The sequence below is a fragment of the Lonchura striata genome, chromosome 1, assembly GCF_050655825.1.
Source record: "Lonchura striata isolate lonStrDom1 chromosome 1, ASM5065582v1, whole genome shotgun sequence".
NCBI lineage: Eukaryota > Metazoa > Chordata > Aves > Passeriformes > Estrildidae > Lonchura > Lonchura striata.
Window position 1 is genome coordinate 87,422,343 of NC_140703.1, and position 18,634 is coordinate 87,440,976.

Genomic DNA, 18,634 nt, shown 5'->3' on the forward strand with positions numbered 1-18,634 from the left:
TGGGGAGTGGCATCTGGTTGCTTTTGACATTTTGAATTCTGGATTTGTTGTTTATTGTTAATGCAACTGTTTACCACAGCCACTTTCCTTTCTTCCTCCTCAACACCTCCAAAATGCTGCCCAAATCTTGCAACCATTGGTAGTTTACTGTCTCCCAGTAAAAGTGGCTGCTGGTCTGGTTGTTTTGGTTTTTGGGGTTTTTTGTTTTGCTTTGTAATCTAAGTTTAAAATTTAAGTGCAATCCTAGATGTTCATTACTATGGAATATTTTGGGTTTTTATGTGCTTAGGTGCAACTGGCATAGAGGACCGTTTGCAGGATGGTGTTCCAGAAACCATTGCAAGCTTGCGCAAAGCTGGGTTGCAGATTTGGGTTCTTACTGGAGACAAGCAAGAAACAGCAGTTAATATTGCATATGCCTGCAAGCTACTAGATCACGATGAAGAAATCATCACTTTGAATGCTGAATCACCAGTAAGTAGATCCAATATACAAGTTGACTAATTAACTAGTTTTGCTTTATTTACAACTTGTACAATTAAAAGTTTGATGGCTTTTTTCCTCTTTTTTTTCTTTTTTCTTTTTTCTTTTTTTTTTTTTTTTTTGCTTCTTTTCCTGCTTCATCTATAATTTTCAGGTAGGACATATCTTTGAATATTTTTCAGTGAATTGTGGTTCTAAACCATAGCATCATGTATCATAACATTACTGTAAACATGTAACTCTGTGTAGTGAACTCCACCATGAATGAAAATATGCCATAGCAGCATAAATCACTTTCTTCGGTATGCATTCTCAAAACATCCCTATTTCTGTGTATTGGCACTAATGGGTCTAAAAAGCAACCTGTTATTATGGGTCTAAAAGCAACCTGTTAAGTGCATGTTGAGAAAGAAAGTAACTGATAACCTGTTGAGAATTTCTGCTTTATTTTATGACACTGAAATGTAGTATTTAGATAACTCAGTCATTCATGTTTTCTCAGGTGGCTTTTTCTCTGGAAATAGAAGCAATATTTAAATTTTGATGCTAACAGTGAGAGGCAGAAAACCACATCCACAGTAATGCCTTGCTTCCTAATAGACCTTTTCTAATCCTTCTGAATTACTGATCTTTCCTGTGCTCAACTCTCAACTTGTTGCAACAGTCACAGAGAGCTAACTGATATGGTCTAACATACAAGGAACCAGACTGATAGTGCTGTAGCCCTTTTATGGGGTGATAAAATTGGACTTCATATCAGCAAAGGAGAGGTAGGCCATCAGTATTCAGCTCCAATGTCTTTCAAAAAGGAAGAAAAGATAACAGCATTTTCCATTATTGGGTGTATCAACTGAACTGGTAAATTAATTTTCCATGGTTTTTCTTTTTAGTCATACTTTTCTGTAAGACCAATAGCATTTCTTTTATATGTTCATATATTCTCAATAACATCTTCTAGTTGAGTATGGCTAGGAGAGAGATTTCAGCTTAAATAACCTTTAATTGGCCTTTAACAATGCATAACTCTTTGATCTGAGTTGTGGGCGTATACATGGTATTCATCACCATAATGGTGTTCATCACCATTCTTAACTTGGTACCAATTATATATCATTTCTCAGCACTGTTATTCTGAGAAGGAGCTAAAAGAAATGTAGCATACAAAAGTGTGTGTTAAAGAAGAGTTAGATTTTAAGCCTTTCTACTCTTTACTGTTGTCATACCTTCTGCAAGAATTAAGTGTGTTCAGAACAACTAGAAGATTATTAGAAATTAAAACTTTAACAGCACAGCGAATAATACATTCCCCATATTTAATTTTTCCTAAACATACAGAAAACACAAGCCTTTGAGTATATGTTCTTTTCTCTCAAGCATTTTTATTTTGAATTTCTTTTCAGGAGACATGTGCTGTCTTGCTGGAACAGTGTCTGCAATGCGTAGAGTCTAAATTTTCAAACAACACAATAGACGGAGCTACTGGAAACATGACTGTTGGGTTCACCCCTTTCTATCCACCCTCTTCCTCTGTGCTTTCCAGCTTGGGCCTAGTTATTGATGGAAGGACTCTAGCTTATGCCCTGGAACCTGCACTAGAAGATAAATTTCTTGAATTAGCCAAGCGATGCCGTTCAGTCCTGTGTTGTCGCTCTACCCCACTCCAAAAGAGCATGGTAGTGAAACTAGTCAGAGACAAACTCAAAGCAATGACCTTGGCAATAGGTAAATACCTCCTATTTTAGTTTATACTAAAATACTTGTTTATACTAGTAATACTAGTTTATACTAAAATACTAGTTTATACTAGTCTGCCTTGATGTATACTGTGTCTTGAAAATTTTGATATTTTTGACATGCAACAGGACCCTCCCAGCTGCCTCACAAATGAAGCAGCCTTCCAGTTTTGTCTGAAAACATGCTGGACATATTATTCTAACATATTTATTCTAACATACTTATTCAAAACCAGGATAGAACTCCGCAGTGGTATTTGGGATTTCTTCCTACAGAAGATAGGTAATCAGGACCCAGTTATGCTAAGAGGTTTTGACATGTCTAAACACTGCTGTGAAGAACTGGGTTATCTTACACTGTTCAAAACATCATTTTGCAATCAATATATTACACCCCAAAAAATTGTGCTCAGTGCTGTTTCATCCGATCATGCTTAATTTCAAGGTTCTGTGTTTATCATCTCAAGTCAGCCATACAGCACAGGCTATGACTTGGCCTTGTGAGAGTGGATTTACAAGACTTACACTTCTTCCCACCTAATCACTCAGCTGGCAAAGGGAAGACTTTGGCAGTCCATCTCAAGATTGACAGAATCTTCCATGTTTCTATGATTTTTACACAAGTCAACCAGCTCTTCTTTCCCTATCTCACATTTAGGTTAATGTTTCATTAGAAGATCTTATTTCAGTGTACTGTCACAAATACACTTGTTTTCATCTATCTGTATTGGTTAATTATAGCTGGAACACATATGGGTAGGACCTGCCCATGAGAAACCCTAAGTACATATAATAATTGCCAGACTTGTGTGACATCAACATCATCAAGTATGTGCTGTATCACAATCTTCATGCTTAATATATCTTGTTCAAATATGCCTCCTTCCTACTGAATTTACATCTTTGTCTGACTGTGGACATAATAATTTGCATATGTTGTAAAAAACATCTGGCTCGTTAACTTGAATTATCCAGAATGCTTAGAAACACTAGTGGAGACTGGGCAGCTTGTATGTTCATTCTTTCTGAGCATCTTGAGCCTATGAGTTGAGCTTAAGCTCCTGTTCTGGCTTAAAGCCTAGCTGTATGTATCCTCCCTTTTAACCAACATGAGTTCCCTTTTAACCAACTTGGGTTGTAGCCTGGAGAAAACGAGACTCAGGGGTGGCCTTATCACTCTCTACAACTTCCTGAAAGAAAGGACTACTTCCTTGTAGTCAGGTGGGGGTCTTTCTCCAAGCAGCAGCTGACAGAATCAGAGGATACAGTCTTAAGCTGCACCAAGTGAAATAAAGGTTGGATGTTAGGAAAACATGTTTTACAGAAAGAGTGATAAAGTATTGGAATTGTCTGCCTGGGGGGGGTGGTAAAGTCATCATCCCTGGATATATTAAAAAAAAGATTGGATATGGCACTTGGTGCCATGGTTTAGTTGAGGTGTTAGGGCACAGATTGGACTTGATGATCTTGAAGGTCTCTTCCAACCTTGTGATTCTGTGATTCTGTATCACACAGTCACAAAGACATCAGCTTTGTCTGGGGAGTGGATACCACCCTTACACATGCCAGCAGAAGGGAACCTGGTGACATGTAGCATGCACCTCAGCCACTGAAGTTTAAAACCAAGTGTCTTGTCATAAGCTAATACAGTATCATTTTCCATGAGCACACTGGCTGTAAATTTAAGAGGTTAAGAACTAGATACGTATCTCATTCTGGTATCCTGTCTACAGCACATACCACTTGTGGGATCATGATTGGAAGCAGAGCAGGGGGTGGTGGCTCTGCAACCATTCCAATTAAATCTACCAGTCTTGGGTGTATTGAAGATCTTGGACTGATCAACCCTACTCTCCTGGCTTTTTCTTTCATTCATCTAGTTTTTAACTTTTTTTAGTATTTTTACAGTAGACATTTTCATTGGCTTTAGGCCTTCTTGCACATTTAATTCTTAGTCATACGTGGTCTCAGGCAGATTCTTAATCAGGAAGCAGAAGTGTTTGGGATGCTTCTCATCTTTTTACTGTTTACTGTTGGTGCAGTTCAAGCCTCATACCTGAATTTTAGGTATTATTAAAAATAGATTAATTTGGTTTTTTTTTTCACTTTCCTATGATAAAACGGTCTAAAAAGATCAGAATGTCTTGGAAACTTTGCAAGCTTTGAACCTTATATTCTAAAGTTGTATCTTCTCCTACTGTACATCTCCCTTACTACACCAAATCAACACTTAGTAAATGTCTCTCTTACTATACTCAACCAACACTCGATAACAACTGTTATTGTGCAACTGTAACTTTGTTTTGTTGCTGCCAGCTGCTGTTGCTCTGTTAGTGATAGCAAAACTGCATTTTGTCATCTTTAGGTGATGGTGCAAATGATGTCAGCATGATCCAAGTGGCAGATGTTGGTGTGGGGATTTCTGGTCAAGAAGGCATGCAGGTAATGTTGCTCATCCAGTGGAAAGCACTCCCATGAGGGCATGAAACAGCCCCTTCCTGTAGGTCAAATTGTTCAGACTGCCTCTGGATAGTCAGCACAAATAAAGGAAAAGGAGCAAGTTGTGCTGAGGAGTGCCAGTTTTGTCTTATAAGGGCTCTCTCAGCTTGAGTGTGAACTTACACTTGTTCTGAGATCTGTGATGAGTTTACACATCCACCTTCTCAGAAAATTGAACTTATCAAATCTCTCTAAGCAATATGATTAAAGAAACAATTAGCTAAATAATTAAAGGAGAAAAAAAAGCTCAGCTATGCATTATTTAGAAAATAAAGGTTCATCTTACTCCCCTCTCTCCTGAATTGCTTGGGTATACTTCTTTTATGGAGTGGCTACATAAGCCAGTACGACTGGTGTAGCTATTTGCATGGTGTGGTGGTGACCCTTAGCCCAGCCACCCACACATTTCACTCACTCAGCTTATTCAGACAGCAAAACAGTAAAGCAAGTAGAAATGTGGCCCTTTGCAATAGACCTTACACTGCTCCTTACACCTTCTAGCAAGTCTTGGTTTGGCCACATTTCCAGTCACAGGGAATAGCAGGATGAGGGTACTTGCCTTGTAGTCTTCTGCACGTGTTCCACCTGTGATTACTGCATTTAGCACTGTGTAAGAGGCACAGAGGCACTTCTCTCATCCCCAAAAGAGAGGATGAATAGGTATAGGATGTATGTATTATCTCAGCCTCCTCTAATGCTAGCGCAGATCAGTTGCAGTGATAGGAGCAGATGTGACAGTAAGAGACAGAGAATGAGGAGGATACCTTATTTCCACAACCTGCCTTGTATTTGGGCAGGCTGATTGCAAGGGAAAACAGAGTAGCTGAGTATATGTCAAATAGCTCTACCAGGAAAGTGGGAAGTGTTTCCATCCTCACGACCTGAGCAGATGAGCATGCTCCTTAACATAGTTACCAGTGGGTGGTTCTCTGACCCAAATTGCATTTTTTGCAACATTGCTGGATGTTTTGCTCAAAAGGGAAGAGAGGCCTCCCTCACACAGTGCACAAGTTGGCTATAGAGTTTTATTTAATGGGATTTCATGAATGCTATAATTCATTTGGGTCAACACACAAACTTATAAAACAAAAATTTAAAGTGATCTATGAACTTGGGTATCAACTTTATGCATTTTCTGACTCCAGATAGCAGAAGCTAGGACAGGTCACTGGAGAAAAGTGAGTGGATATTTTTCTTATTTATCATACACTTTTCAATGTATATGCATCTTAAATCCTGCATAACTTCTGCAGTATCACTCTGCAGGCAGTCCAAGCTCCAGAGAGCTCAGAGAAGGCTGGTTTTGTGGGCTCCCCTCCAAACCTATAAATTCAAAAAAATATGCTGCAAACATTTTTCTTGGGTCTTACCACCTCTTATGAACTTACCAAGCCCTATCATCTAAGTATTAATTCAGATACTTCTCTTCCTAATGCAGACATAAACTGTTCATAGCATTTTTTTTTACTCTTTGCCCCTTCATGCCCCTTTCAGTTGAACGCATACACTTATAATAGCCAGTCCTCAAATCCCTCTGACTTTTGCAGTATATCCAGGTCTGAAAGCTGTTTTCTCATTAACTCATTAAACTACCTGGTTTTATTTCTAAATGAAAGTTCAGCAGAGTGGAAAATATTTATAGATCCCTTCCCTTACTGCAAGTCCTAAGGATCCACACAAACCTCTTTACTATAAACAACTTTCAGATTTGTACACATGCAGGTACTCAGAAGGCATTGAGCATTTAGATGCCTAAGACAGCAATACTGTCTGATTTATTTTCTTTCCACATTCTGTGGAAGCATGTGGAGCTGGAAGAAAAAAAAAAAGTGAAAATCAAGTGGGTATTTTGAGCCTAAGTAAACATGCAAATGTAATTGGATAACATATCTTTCTCTCTGTGTTCCTCACCATAATAAAAATAGAATAAAAAAAAAGAAAAAAATCGTGACACTTCTCACAGTCTGCTGAGAAGTACTATGTTAGAAGCACAAATGAAACTAACGGGTTTGTTTTGACATTGGAATAGGCTGAGATGTGGTGGAGGACAAGGAAGCAGACATAGCATAGCTGTGTTCTCCTCACACTGCAAGATAGCTGTATGTCTGCAAGACAACTCAGACTTTTGTGCAGGGAGGTTATAACAAGTGTGTCTCAGTACCTGAGAAATCCTAGGATGTGTCAACTTATTAAAAAGTGTCTTAGTCCTTATATACATCTACTGCTTGTTGCAATGCATTTTTACACCTTCTCTTGCATACTGTTTTAGAGTTTATTTTAATATCTTCTACAAGCACCTACTTGGGAAAAGTGAGCCCTTTGGATTTTTTACCAAGAAAGAGAATTAGAAAAACTTAAAAGGAAATATATTTCCCATTTAAAAATACAGCCAAAATATACCCAGCAGAGTGTAAGGAAGATACCACTCCTTTGGAGATTTTCACCTTTTGTCCTGTTTTTGCTGAATTAAATTGTGAGAAGAAAGGTGATGGCAAAAAATAAAATTAAATATAAAATAATACTAAATTAAATATTAGTGTGATCTTAGGGATAAGAAAAATCATGAAACAGCCATGATAACACAAATAGGTCTTATCTAGTGTACAGTACCTTGAAATTTAGTCAGAACTAGAAAGAAACTGTGATTCATTTTGTCAATGTCATCTGACAGTCTACACAGTCCCAGAGGACTCTCATTTAGTGTGATTTTTTCTCATACACAGTTACAGAAGATGTGTGATTTTAAAAATCCTTCAAAATACTGATATTTCAGGACAGCCAAGTAAACTGTATAAACCAGGTCTGCAAATTAAATTAAAACTAGTATTTTAATTGTTTTGTCTTTTAAAGTCAAATCATTATGATGCAACTACTTAATTGTGCTGTTCATATCTTATTCTCTGGAAATTCATTTTGCCCTGTAAGAACGCTGTAGTTCTTATAAAGAAAGATACATCCACCAAGGTCTTCACACATGAACCCTGGGCCTTCATGCTCATGCAACTGCAATTGTCAACTATTCTGCCCCCTCTTGCTTTTTGTTGTTGTTTGTCACCATCTGCAATGTAGGCTGTAATCTCCTCTGGGTGAGGACCGTGTTGCCTTGCATGCCCTGCCCAGCTGCCACGTTTGCTCATGGGTATTTCAAATCCATGCAGCAATAGCTGCACTTCATAAGCACTGTCATGAATTTCATTCTTCATGAGTACAACTTCTACTGCCTGTAGGAGTCGAGAAGATGACTAAATTCATTGTTAGTGTTGAAGGTGGTGCTTTACAATAATTACTCCAACCTTTTTTTCATTAAAGGCGGTGATGGCAAGTGACTTTGCAATCCCAAGGTTCAGGCATTTGGAGAAGCTTTTGCTTGTTCATGGCCACTGGTGTTATTCCCGACTCGCCAACATGGTGCTGTATTTCTTCTACAAAAATGCAGTAAGTGTTTGACTTGGCAGCTTTATGGCACCACATGTTTCCAGGGTTTATTTTGTGCTAAGTGAGCATTAGGTCAGCCTTCAAATGGTTTATAAATAAGCTGCAAAGAAATTTGCAGAGCTGAAAGACAGCTGGCTACCATTTGCAGAAATACGGGACCCACTCCATAACAGCTACAGTGTGCTGCTGAATGTGCAAATTAGGTAACACAAATAACAAGCACTGCTGAAGAAAAGTTTCTTTACAGAACAGTTTTGCAGAATTTAGCTGGCTGGATACAGGAGTCTTCAATGCCAAAGTCATCCAGCATTGGTCCCAAGTAGCAGTTGAGTGTGTTTTCCTGACTGTATCTCATCATTGTTTATGAATCACTGTACATATTTCTTGAGATAATTTGAGTCCTCTCTGTGTCTTAGATGCAGAGACTGGGAAGGGTTTTTTTCTTGATTTATCTTATTTCCAACTAATCGAAAGAGTTCATTAGAAAGGAAGCACATGGTGGTAAAGAAGAGATGACGGATCTGTGTTTCCTCCTTGGTGTATGAAACAGGGCTCAATCTGGTACTGGGCATCAAGCCAGAAGCAGCTCAACTCCTTGGCCTCAACAAAGACCCTTTGCATTGATCTTGGAGTACAAAGATGATTGATTGAAAACAGCCTAACAAGGAAACCAAGAATACCACCAGCTGGGTGGGAGTCACTGGCAGGCACATATATTTGCTCACTTGCAACAGCTACAAATCACCTTGGGAGCAAGGCAGATGAAGAACCAAGAAAAAGAGGAGAGATAGAGCTCTCATACCTCTGTTTGCTTAAGAGGGCAATGTATGAATTGTGTGCAGGAGTCTGGATTTTGTCCTCAGTATAAGAAAAAAAGTGTCTTTCAGTTTTGTAAAAGTTGCTTTTCCATTTTAATCTAATCCTCAATTTTTATCAGAAGAAAATGATCTTTTGCTCAAAATTTTGAACATCACCAGAATGCCTAAGGGTGCTAAAGGACTTATGAAGTATATTTTTGTTAAAACAAGGGTGTTAAAATACATTCTGGGGTCATAGCAGGGACTGCATGCAAGTGCCCTTTCAGAATAATGAAGGGACTTTGTGATCTGAGCTGCTGCTTGAGTCAGAAATAGCAAGCAGATTTAAGTAATGCTGCACTGAGAGCCACCTGTTGAAGTACAGCAGTGAAAACATGTGGTGGTGTTCAGATGCATCAGTTTTAAGGCTTGATCCTGAATGATGCTGAACATCTGTACTCTCATCCCCACTGCTGCATGTTTCCAAAGTACCCATTGACAGTATCAAATCTGAACTTCCAAGAGGTGTATGCATAGCCATCTTATATAAAAAAAAAACAACAACAACAACAACAAAAAAAAAAAAAAACAACCCAAAAACATAATTAATGCACATAAGAGACTCCAGTAATCAGCAGCCAGAGATGCTGCTGGTATATCAATGCTTTTGTTCAGCTTGGGTAAAATCTTCCATTTTCTGTGGTACAACTGCCCTTGATTACAAGTACTATTTCTCATGCCATTTTTAATAAGACATTTTCAGAAGCTACTGCCTCAAGGCTAGAAAATAACTGAAGAGATCTCTTTGTGTTGGCTGTATTTTGGCAGCCTTCAAAGGTTTCTGAGAAATACTTGTTGCTTCTTACTCTAAACTGTATTCAGATATCCAGGATATAGACATGAATATGTCTGACACAGTGCCTGCCCTTAAGGAAAGATTGTTGAAAATAGAAAGATAGGAGCATCCAAACCTCCTGCAAGGAGACTATTCTGGATGTTTCTCCAAAGAGAGTCAAGATAGCTACACTGCAGATGTTCTGCAAGTTTTCTGTTTGCTCAAGTGTTTTTTTTTTCCCCCATTTGCTCATACCATGAAATTTTCCATTCTCCACTAGAACCTATCTAATTTAAAATTTAAACTTCACATTGCTGCAAAAACCATTTCGAAACTTAGATGACTTATCCAAGAAGATGTTTAGCTTCATGGAGATGATAAGAATACAAGTAAAATATAAACTAAAACATAGCATGACTGGCAATAGCTGAGCTTGATGAAAAGGGATTTTATGTAAACAAAATTTTACCTGCACAAGTATGCACATCTTCTTCCTGTTTATACACTGTCTCTGCAAGGCAGCACTGAAAATTTTTAACATGTACTTCATTCACTGCAAAATTCTCTCTGGGACCACATTCATAAAACAGTCTCATGTGGCAGGGGACAAGGGAAAACCTTTTTTACTTAAAATCTTTATGTGAATTTGTTTTGTCTTTTTCAGAGAGGTAATACACAGAGGCAAGAGAGAACATTTGAAATAAAATAAAAAACTTGTTTAATACAAAATAAAATTTCAGGAGAAAAAGAAAATCTGAATTAAGCCTTATTTATTTGAATAGTTTTCTTCAACAGCACTATTAAGACCAATAGTAGAGGTGGTAGGAAGATTTTAAGCTGATTGTATTTTCATCAAAATGCCTATTTCTGCCAGGGCCAAATTGTTTCCAAGACAAGTTAGGAAGGCTCTAGAGAGAAAATTTACTATGTCTAGGATTAGCTGCATTTTGTTTTAAAACAGTGAGAAAATATGTAAATTCACATATTTATTGTAATTTATTTTTGAGAAATTGCTCAAGAACTTTTTTTGTTTTGGATTGGAGAAGAAATAATTTTCAAAATATGTTACATTTTGGAATGGACAACTGTACTGAAGAGGCTAAGCTTTGGTAACTCAGTCTTGTTTAGGCCTTAGGAAGGTATTTTTCTTGAAATACATTTACAGAAACATTTCTAGAGGTTGTGCTTACAAAAATACTACCATTTAACTTTCCCTAGGGTAATTTATAGAATGGGCTCACTAATGATGAGGTGTATTTGCTGCTCATATACAAGCCACTTCAATGTAGTATGTAAACTTTCCCTGGGCATTTATCTACTTTATGTCTATGTGTGTGTGTGTATATATATATGTATACACCCACACACACACATGTACATGTATGTACTTTTGTGTACTGCAGGACTCTCCTCTTACTCTATGGCAATTCTCCTTTATAAGTTTACTCTCCTTAAAGCAGCTTTCATTGATGAAGCACACATAGCCTTTTGTTCCTCCTGCATTTAATTTTCAGACACATTTGGGCACACAGAACAGATTTGTATTTTCTCTGTATATCTAAAATTCACAAAGGGTTAACATTCTCCATACTACTGAAAGCTTTTTGAGAAAAGAATACAAAATGAAGAGGAAGTGAAAGGAGAGGTCATGTCATTTTCCATCTTCATCGTTAAAAGGGTGAAAGCCCTCAACAGTTTCTAACAGTTTTCTGGTTTAAATAATTTTACAAAGAAAATAAAAAATTTTAGTTTTAGGAGAACCAAGTTTGGGAATTTATTTCCTTCTCTAGGAAGCTGCCTATCTTCTTCTAGGCCTCAAATCCTTCATCAGCATCTGAAATCAGCAACTTTATTGAGCCCTCTGAAGACATTGTAGAAAAAATGAGTTGTGTGATTTGTTTCATTTTGAGTGATTCCAACCCATGTAGATGCAGTTGATTTCTTCCTCAAGCTGAAGAAGAAGGGAAATCGAGGAATCTTTACAGCATTGCTAATTTTATGAATGTCAAAGCACAAAGATTGAATAGTTAAGACAACTTTTCTAGACCTTACAGTTTCACTTCCTTACTAATACTGGTCTCACGCTGGTCTTATAAAAAAGCTCTGCATTTATCTGTTGTAAATGGCAAAAGTCTCCCAAAATATCTCCACCAAGCAGAGGATATTAATTTGGAAAGTCTTGTTCTTACAGTAGTGAGACATCAGTACTCATTTACCTGGAGGTTGGTGGTGGTTGGGAGAGCTTTTTACAGTTAGTTACATTGCACCTCAGTGTTTCACTTGAGCTGAAAATTAATTTCATGTGATGCCCAAGATGTAAGGTTGCAGCAGCACCAAGACTTGCAGGTGTGCCAGATGTTTGCAGCTTAGCCAAGTGGTACATGCATTAGGAAGTGAATTAAAGAGTAGGTATCCTCACAAGGATTGCTCACGTGTTCAGCATTCATAGATAAATCCTTGCAGAGCTGAGATCAGAATGGTTTCAGAGCACAGTAGGATGATGATCCTCCTTATCTTGTTATATTTACCAGCGCTGCTTATTCTGTTTCAGATGTTTGTGGCCCTTCTCTTCTGGTACCAGTTCTACTGCGGGTTCTCTGGCTCATCAATGATTGATCAGTGGTATCTGATCTTCTTTAATTTATTCTTCTCTTCTCTTCCACAACTCATTACTGGTGTGCTGGATAAGGATGTGCCAGCTGAAGTGTTAATTGCCATACCTCAGCTTTATAAAAGCGGACAGAATATGGAGGTAAAAACTTCTTGATTACTGCAATTTCTTTCCTGAACATCTTTAGTTTCAACTGAAAACCAGCCCTGCTTCCAAAAGGTAGATGAGTGGTAAATACAGTCTGAGAAGTCAATGTTATTACTTTTTGATATTTATCTGAGTCAAAATGCCAAAAATACACCTAAACAAAAAACACACAAACTAAGAAAAAAAACAAAGCCCCAACCAGCCATATTTTCAATATGTGTCAGGAGAGAAGGCTGGATGATCTAATTCAACCTAAACTGAACACCTCCTTCATGGTCCAGGCTCACAAATAACCACAAAAATAAAACAGATTGCACCTGGTAGCTAGTGCAGGCTTTTACAGAATAACCTCACAGTACTTACTCAAAACTTCAGTTCCCAGCCCTTTACAAAAAGAAGAGAAAGATGGCCTTGGTAGTAAGCACAATAAACTTAGTCTCTAAGGGAATAGTCACAGATGACAGATTCAGCTGAAATATCTGTTGAAAACACCTTGTCCCCATCTGCTTGAATTGCACAATGAAAACAAAAAGAATTGCAGAAGGAATTTGAGCCAAACCATTCCTGGTAATTACAGGTACAGTGTACCATGGGAAAATCTTGTTGTTTGGCAAAACTATCAATATGGACATGTTCTTTTGAAGGCAAAAGCCTTCTTAAAAGTGTCTTACAAAGCTGTCCTCTGAGAGGACACAGGAAGTGCTTTTTCCCTCCAAGTGTTGTGGGAATCCAGAGTTTCCCTCTGGCTGCCCCGGAAGGCCTGGGACCCTGGCAGGGGGTCAGGAACCTCCCTGGACAGAGCCCCCAGAGACACTGTCTCTGAACTCTGTCCATGGTAAAGAGTTTTCAATCTTACAGGATGAATTACAAGCTCTGAGTGTTTGATATGAGTAATAATTAAGTGTGGCACGGGTGTAAAAGCAAAATTTTAGGTTTCTAGATTAGGGGTTCAAAGGGGACAAGATGGAAGAAATTGGGTGTGTTTTGTCCTTTTTCTCCTTCTTCATGCCCTCCATGTTTCACTGTAGTGTTGGCATTTTTCTGTTGGTTTAGGTTGGGGACATACTGTTCAACATAGATGAGAGATATTGGCACATTATTGTAAATATAGCACAGGTAGTTTCTGGTATATAATGTTTGTAACATCCCACTGAGGGCAGAGCCCCACACGCTGCCCTGCAGGACAGACCCGTGTAGGGCAGCAGAACATGTTAGAGATAAACAAGAATAAACAACCTTGAAAACCAGCATGGAAGAATTATGACTTCTTTGGCAATGAGGCAGAAAGACAGAGACTTTTTACAATCTTGGAATCATCAATACCACGGATTCCGACAAAGTGTACACCTGTATTTCATACCCCACACATGTAGTGGCATTGCTAGATACTCTCCTGGAAAGATGAAAGGAGAATTTGAATGTAACTTATTTTAGTCCATTAGTCCATACTCTGTCCTATTCATCTGTTGTTTTCTGTTTTCTACATTTCTTCTGTTTCAGTGCATCACACTTGAAAGATCTGTACTATTAATACCTTCCTCTCTTGCACATTTTTAGGATGATAGAAATCTTGTAATGCCTTAAGGCTTGTTGGGAGGTTATGTCTGCCTGTCTTCAGCTGGCAAACTGAGAAGTCTCCCAGGTTCACAGAACAGTTATTTCTCATAGAGAAGCCCAGAAAACATTCTAAGAGGGTTTTTTGTTGGTTTTTTTGACGTGGTTTGTTGGGTTTTTTTTAGTTTTTGGGATTTTTTTTAATCTATTGATTGTATTCTCTAAATTTATAGTTACCTTAAAAGGGATTTTAAAAACTTAAAAATCTTGTTTCGGGTGAGATCTCTTTCAAAAAGGGCATATAGTATTCGAGAATAGTTTAGATGGCTCTGGAGGCCATCTGATCAAGACCTCTGGTGAAAACAACTTCAAACTGGGATGAGGTTTCTCAGATCTTTAACTAATCCAGTTTTGAATGAATCCAACACTGGACATTCCACAATCCCTTGAGCAATCTGATGCAGTAATTAACCATGTTAGTTCAGGGGTCCAAGTAACACCATAATTCTTTCTATGCATCTTTCCATACCCATTTTTAGTCTACAATGATATTTTCAACAAAAGGAAGAAGACCTGATCAACCCAGTTGTTGGAGATGTAGAATATATATCAAAGTTATATAAACTTTTTTCCATTTATAAACTATTTTTCCTTATATCTAGGTCCCTTATATGACCATCCAAATCCCTGCAATCGTATATTTCTGTAAACCAAAATGTTAATATAATATTGATTTTAGCAAGCAATATTATGCACATACTGAGACATATGTGTATATATATCTATGTGTGTGTTTTATATAAATATTTGTAGCATATATTGCTGCTTGAATTGCCACTAAAAACCTTGTTTGTTGATGTTCCCTAAGTACGTGTGCATTTTCTGTTTTCTCTTCTGCCAATAAATACCCTGTGCTTTTGGTTATGATTATGTGATGCCATTTATTCATGTTCGTTAGTGGTCTGATTGTAGTGCATAAAAAAGGGCACCTTCATAAATGTTTCCTGGCCTGAGCATAAGATTAAAAGTACATTCTCTGCTAGGAAAAAAAAAAAAAAAAAAAAAAAAAAAAAAGCAAAGTACTTTCATCCCAGAACACAGTGACTTGCAGGTAGACTGTTCATGCTTCATCCCCCAGGGTAGCTAAATGATTGGCAACATTATGAAGCTATTTTTCCCAAGCCCTTAAAACTGCCCTTGAAATATCCCCCTCAAAATACCTATCCTGACAAATAGGATCTTCATTATGATCTGATTTTCTTTTTTTTTAATGACACAGGAGTACCAACCACACATGTTTTGGATGAACATGATTGATGCTATGTATCAAAGCCTGGTTTGCTTCTTCATCCCCTATTTTGTAAGTGTTTGGTTTAAGCAATTCTATTTCAAGCATTTGGAGGAGAACTGGCAACACAGCTTGGGCTAAATTCTGTCTTCTTTCTTACAGACCTACTATGATTCAGAGGTGGATATCTTCTCCTGGGGAACTCCCATCACCACAATAGCTCTTTTCACCATCATCCTGCATTTGGCTATTGAAACCAAAACTTGGGTAAGGTATCCACTGCCTACATAGATGTATGCCAGCCACTGGCACAGACATAATTCTTCTCTTAGTGCCACCTTTCAAAAACATAAGATGGTTGCTTCTTTCCCTCAGCACATTCTGTTTTTAGCAGGCATTTTTAAAAAGCATGGAAAAGGTTTTAAAATATGATCTGCAAACAGCTTTTTAGTGTTGTATTTATAATAGGAATTTTAAAATATACAAGGCTCAAAACTCTTCTGTGCATGGATTTTACTACAAAAATTAAGAAGTTTTCATTTAATTAAGTCACAGCAAACTTATAAGAATATAAAGATTCATTATGCTTATATTCTTAATATTTTTGGTTTTTGTTCTAGACTTTCCTCCACTGGTCATCTTGCATCTTCAGTATAATTTTATTTTTCTCTGTGGCTCTGGTTTACAATGCTTCTTGCCCAGTCTGCCATCCTCCATCCAATCCCTACTGGACAATGGAAAGGCTGATGGGAGACCCTATGTTCTATTTCACTTGCATTATATCACCAGTTGTTGCATTGCTGCCCAGGTATTGTATCTTCTCTCATGTCTTTTTTTGTATGTAAAGGCACTTCATGCATATGATTGGGAGAGCAAGAACATTTTCCACTCTCCATCTTTTGTTTTGCCTAACAGCGAAGTCAGTTTCTTTCAGCAGCTGATTATTTGAAGTCAGGTTGTCTAACCTATTCTGTGGTCCTGACCACAGGAACAGACCACAGCTCCTGGCCAAGGACCACAGGAATGGGATAATTGTAGACTGTTGGTCAAACGTCCTGGCCATGCAGAGGTTTGCACCCTGTAAGGTTTTCTGTGGTGCTTCCAGATTCAGTCCATCCTCACATAAAATGCACAGTACCCGAATTCTGATAGTATGTTGTGAACATACTTGCTTATTTGTAGATGTAGGAAGCTTGCTCTGCAGTCTTATTATCTCCACTGCCTTTCCTCATCAGGAAAGATGAAAGACGCAGTCTTGCACACAGTCTTTCATCTTTCCTGATGAGGAAAGGCAATGGGGAGCCACTGATCACTGGCTAAAGATACAGATTTATTACACTGCCTAATTAAGTTATTAATCAAAATATTAGCACAGTACCCAGAGCTGTCCATCTGCAAGCTTTCTTGTGTAGAGCATAGGAACAGCACATAGAACTGTCTTGTTTTTCTGTGTTGCACTTTTGTCTTGCTTGGATATTTTCCCTTAATAATGTTTTGGGTATTTCCTTCTTTCATTTCTTCTCACGTGCCCATTCTCATCTTGCAGGTTCCTGTACAGAACCCTTCAGGGAACACTATTCCCAACCCAGCTTCAGCTTGGACGCCAGTTGAGTAAACTGTCCCCAGAGACTCGTGCCCAGCTTCTCACCAAGTTGAATGTAAAGGAGACAGTGTGTCAGACACGACTCTTTGCAGACAGCTTCTCCCCGAGCCTTGGCTCAAAGGCTAGTGATTGTTATATGGCTGGCAACCAAAGCACTCCTTTGCCAGCCTCTCCTCAAACAAGGGAGTCACTTCTCCGAGAGGACACAAAGGCAGACCATAAAACAGATCAGACTGTGGCTGCCTCTCCCCAGGGTGCTGTGTTGTATGAGGCAAACAAGCTCCCGTCATCAGCAAGCGATCTGGAAAGGTCCATGGGGTTTCATGAAGTTCGATGTGGCACTTCAGAGGTGGAGTCATTGCCTCTGGGAACAACATTCCCGTGGAGCTCAGCAGTCGACCAAGCAGACTTCAGTTTGTTGAAGTGGATCACATCAACTCCACTGTTCAGTCACATTGGGACTGTTTTACAGGTGTCATCAAGCAGTTTACAAAATGAAACACAGGACAGTATGTGTGTGCTTGGCTCTCCTTTGCATGTGGACTTCAAAGGCTTGAAAGAAGAGAGCTCAAATAACTTGCAGGACAAAATGAAAGGAAACCCAACTGATCATTGTAAAAATGATAATTCTGAGACCACCTTTTTATGATGGGGGCCATAAATATATTTATATATTTTCTATTTGCACACATTTATAGTGAGATTACTCTATTTGTTTCCAAAGGTGAAACAGAAAATCAAAGGTACGGAATGATTATTTAAGAATGTTTAAATACAGTTTATTAAGAGCTTTAAATATAAAAAGAAACACTTGAAAGTTCCATTTATATTGTTTTATTTTTTCATCTCATTTTGTAAGGAAATGCCTTTTCTTTATTTTTCAGATGCTTCTCTTTTATTCTGACACATACTGTAAAAGCAAAGGATCTATCTACCATATTCGAAAGGATTAGATTCAGCAACAATTATTGATACCATTATAGGCCATTCAGTAATCAAGGATATGATAATAAAGAGTCACTATATTCCATCCATCATCTGCTTGCCAGTGTATTTTGTCACTGAGGCAAAGCTGTGGAATTATTATACACCTCTCTGTAAATGTTAACAATATCTTACCACCGCATTAATAATACTGATATTTTATAAATGACACCATGTTCTGATATTGCAGCCATAGCATTTGATGTGTCATGATAAAACAATAAATAAATGACCATCCATATTGCAAAGTGACTTCCCAGTCTGGCATTAATTGTAACTCAGCCCTTCCCTTGGAGTAGCTGGTGTTTGGCTGGGCATGGCCTTACATCATGCTGTGCAAAAAGCTTGCTGCTTGTTTGAAAGGAAAGGTTTGGTGGCAAAGACCTGGTGCCTCATTTCTGCTGTAGAGTTTGAGCTGGGAAGCCTGTGATCTTGGGTGCTGCAGGACTACCACAGCCACTGATACTGAAGAGGTCTATTTGCTGGTGGGGTGAAGGAGAATTTTGTGAGATACCTTTGCTGTTGTTTCAGCCAGCTTAAATCCTTGGGGATTGAATCCTTGGGGACTGAGTCCTTGGGGATGGTGAAGCTGAATGACCAGCTGTGAGGGTACATGCTAAGCAGAGGTATTTGAGTCTGGTGTAAAGCAGGCTATGTCCAGTCCC

At 38.3% G+C, this 18,634-nt stretch overlaps 1 protein-coding gene across 1 annotated transcript in view; it reads left to right on the top strand.

Moving 5' to 3' along the window:
* The window catches only part of ATP10A (ATPase phospholipid transporting 10A (putative)), a 110,386-nt gene extending 92,165 nt beyond the window's left edge, over positions 1-18,221 (top strand). The window contains exons 13-21 of the mRNA XM_021546625.2: positions 290-474; positions 1,884-2,205; positions 4,582-4,658; positions 8,025-8,150; positions 12,334-12,534; positions 15,374-15,454; positions 15,545-15,649; positions 16,003-16,190; positions 16,929-18,221. Coding sequence (XP_021402300.1) covers positions 290-474; positions 1,884-2,205; positions 4,582-4,658; positions 8,025-8,150; positions 12,334-12,534; positions 15,374-15,454; positions 15,545-15,649; positions 16,003-16,190; positions 16,929-17,634 — 1,991 coding nt within the window. The 3' untranslated portion in view covers positions 17,635-18,221. The remainder of the gene's footprint in view (positions 1-289; positions 475-1,883; positions 2,206-4,581; positions 4,659-8,024; positions 8,151-12,333; positions 12,535-15,373; positions 15,455-15,544; positions 15,650-16,002; positions 16,191-16,928) is intronic.
* Positions 18,222-18,634: the final 413 nt, after the last annotated feature.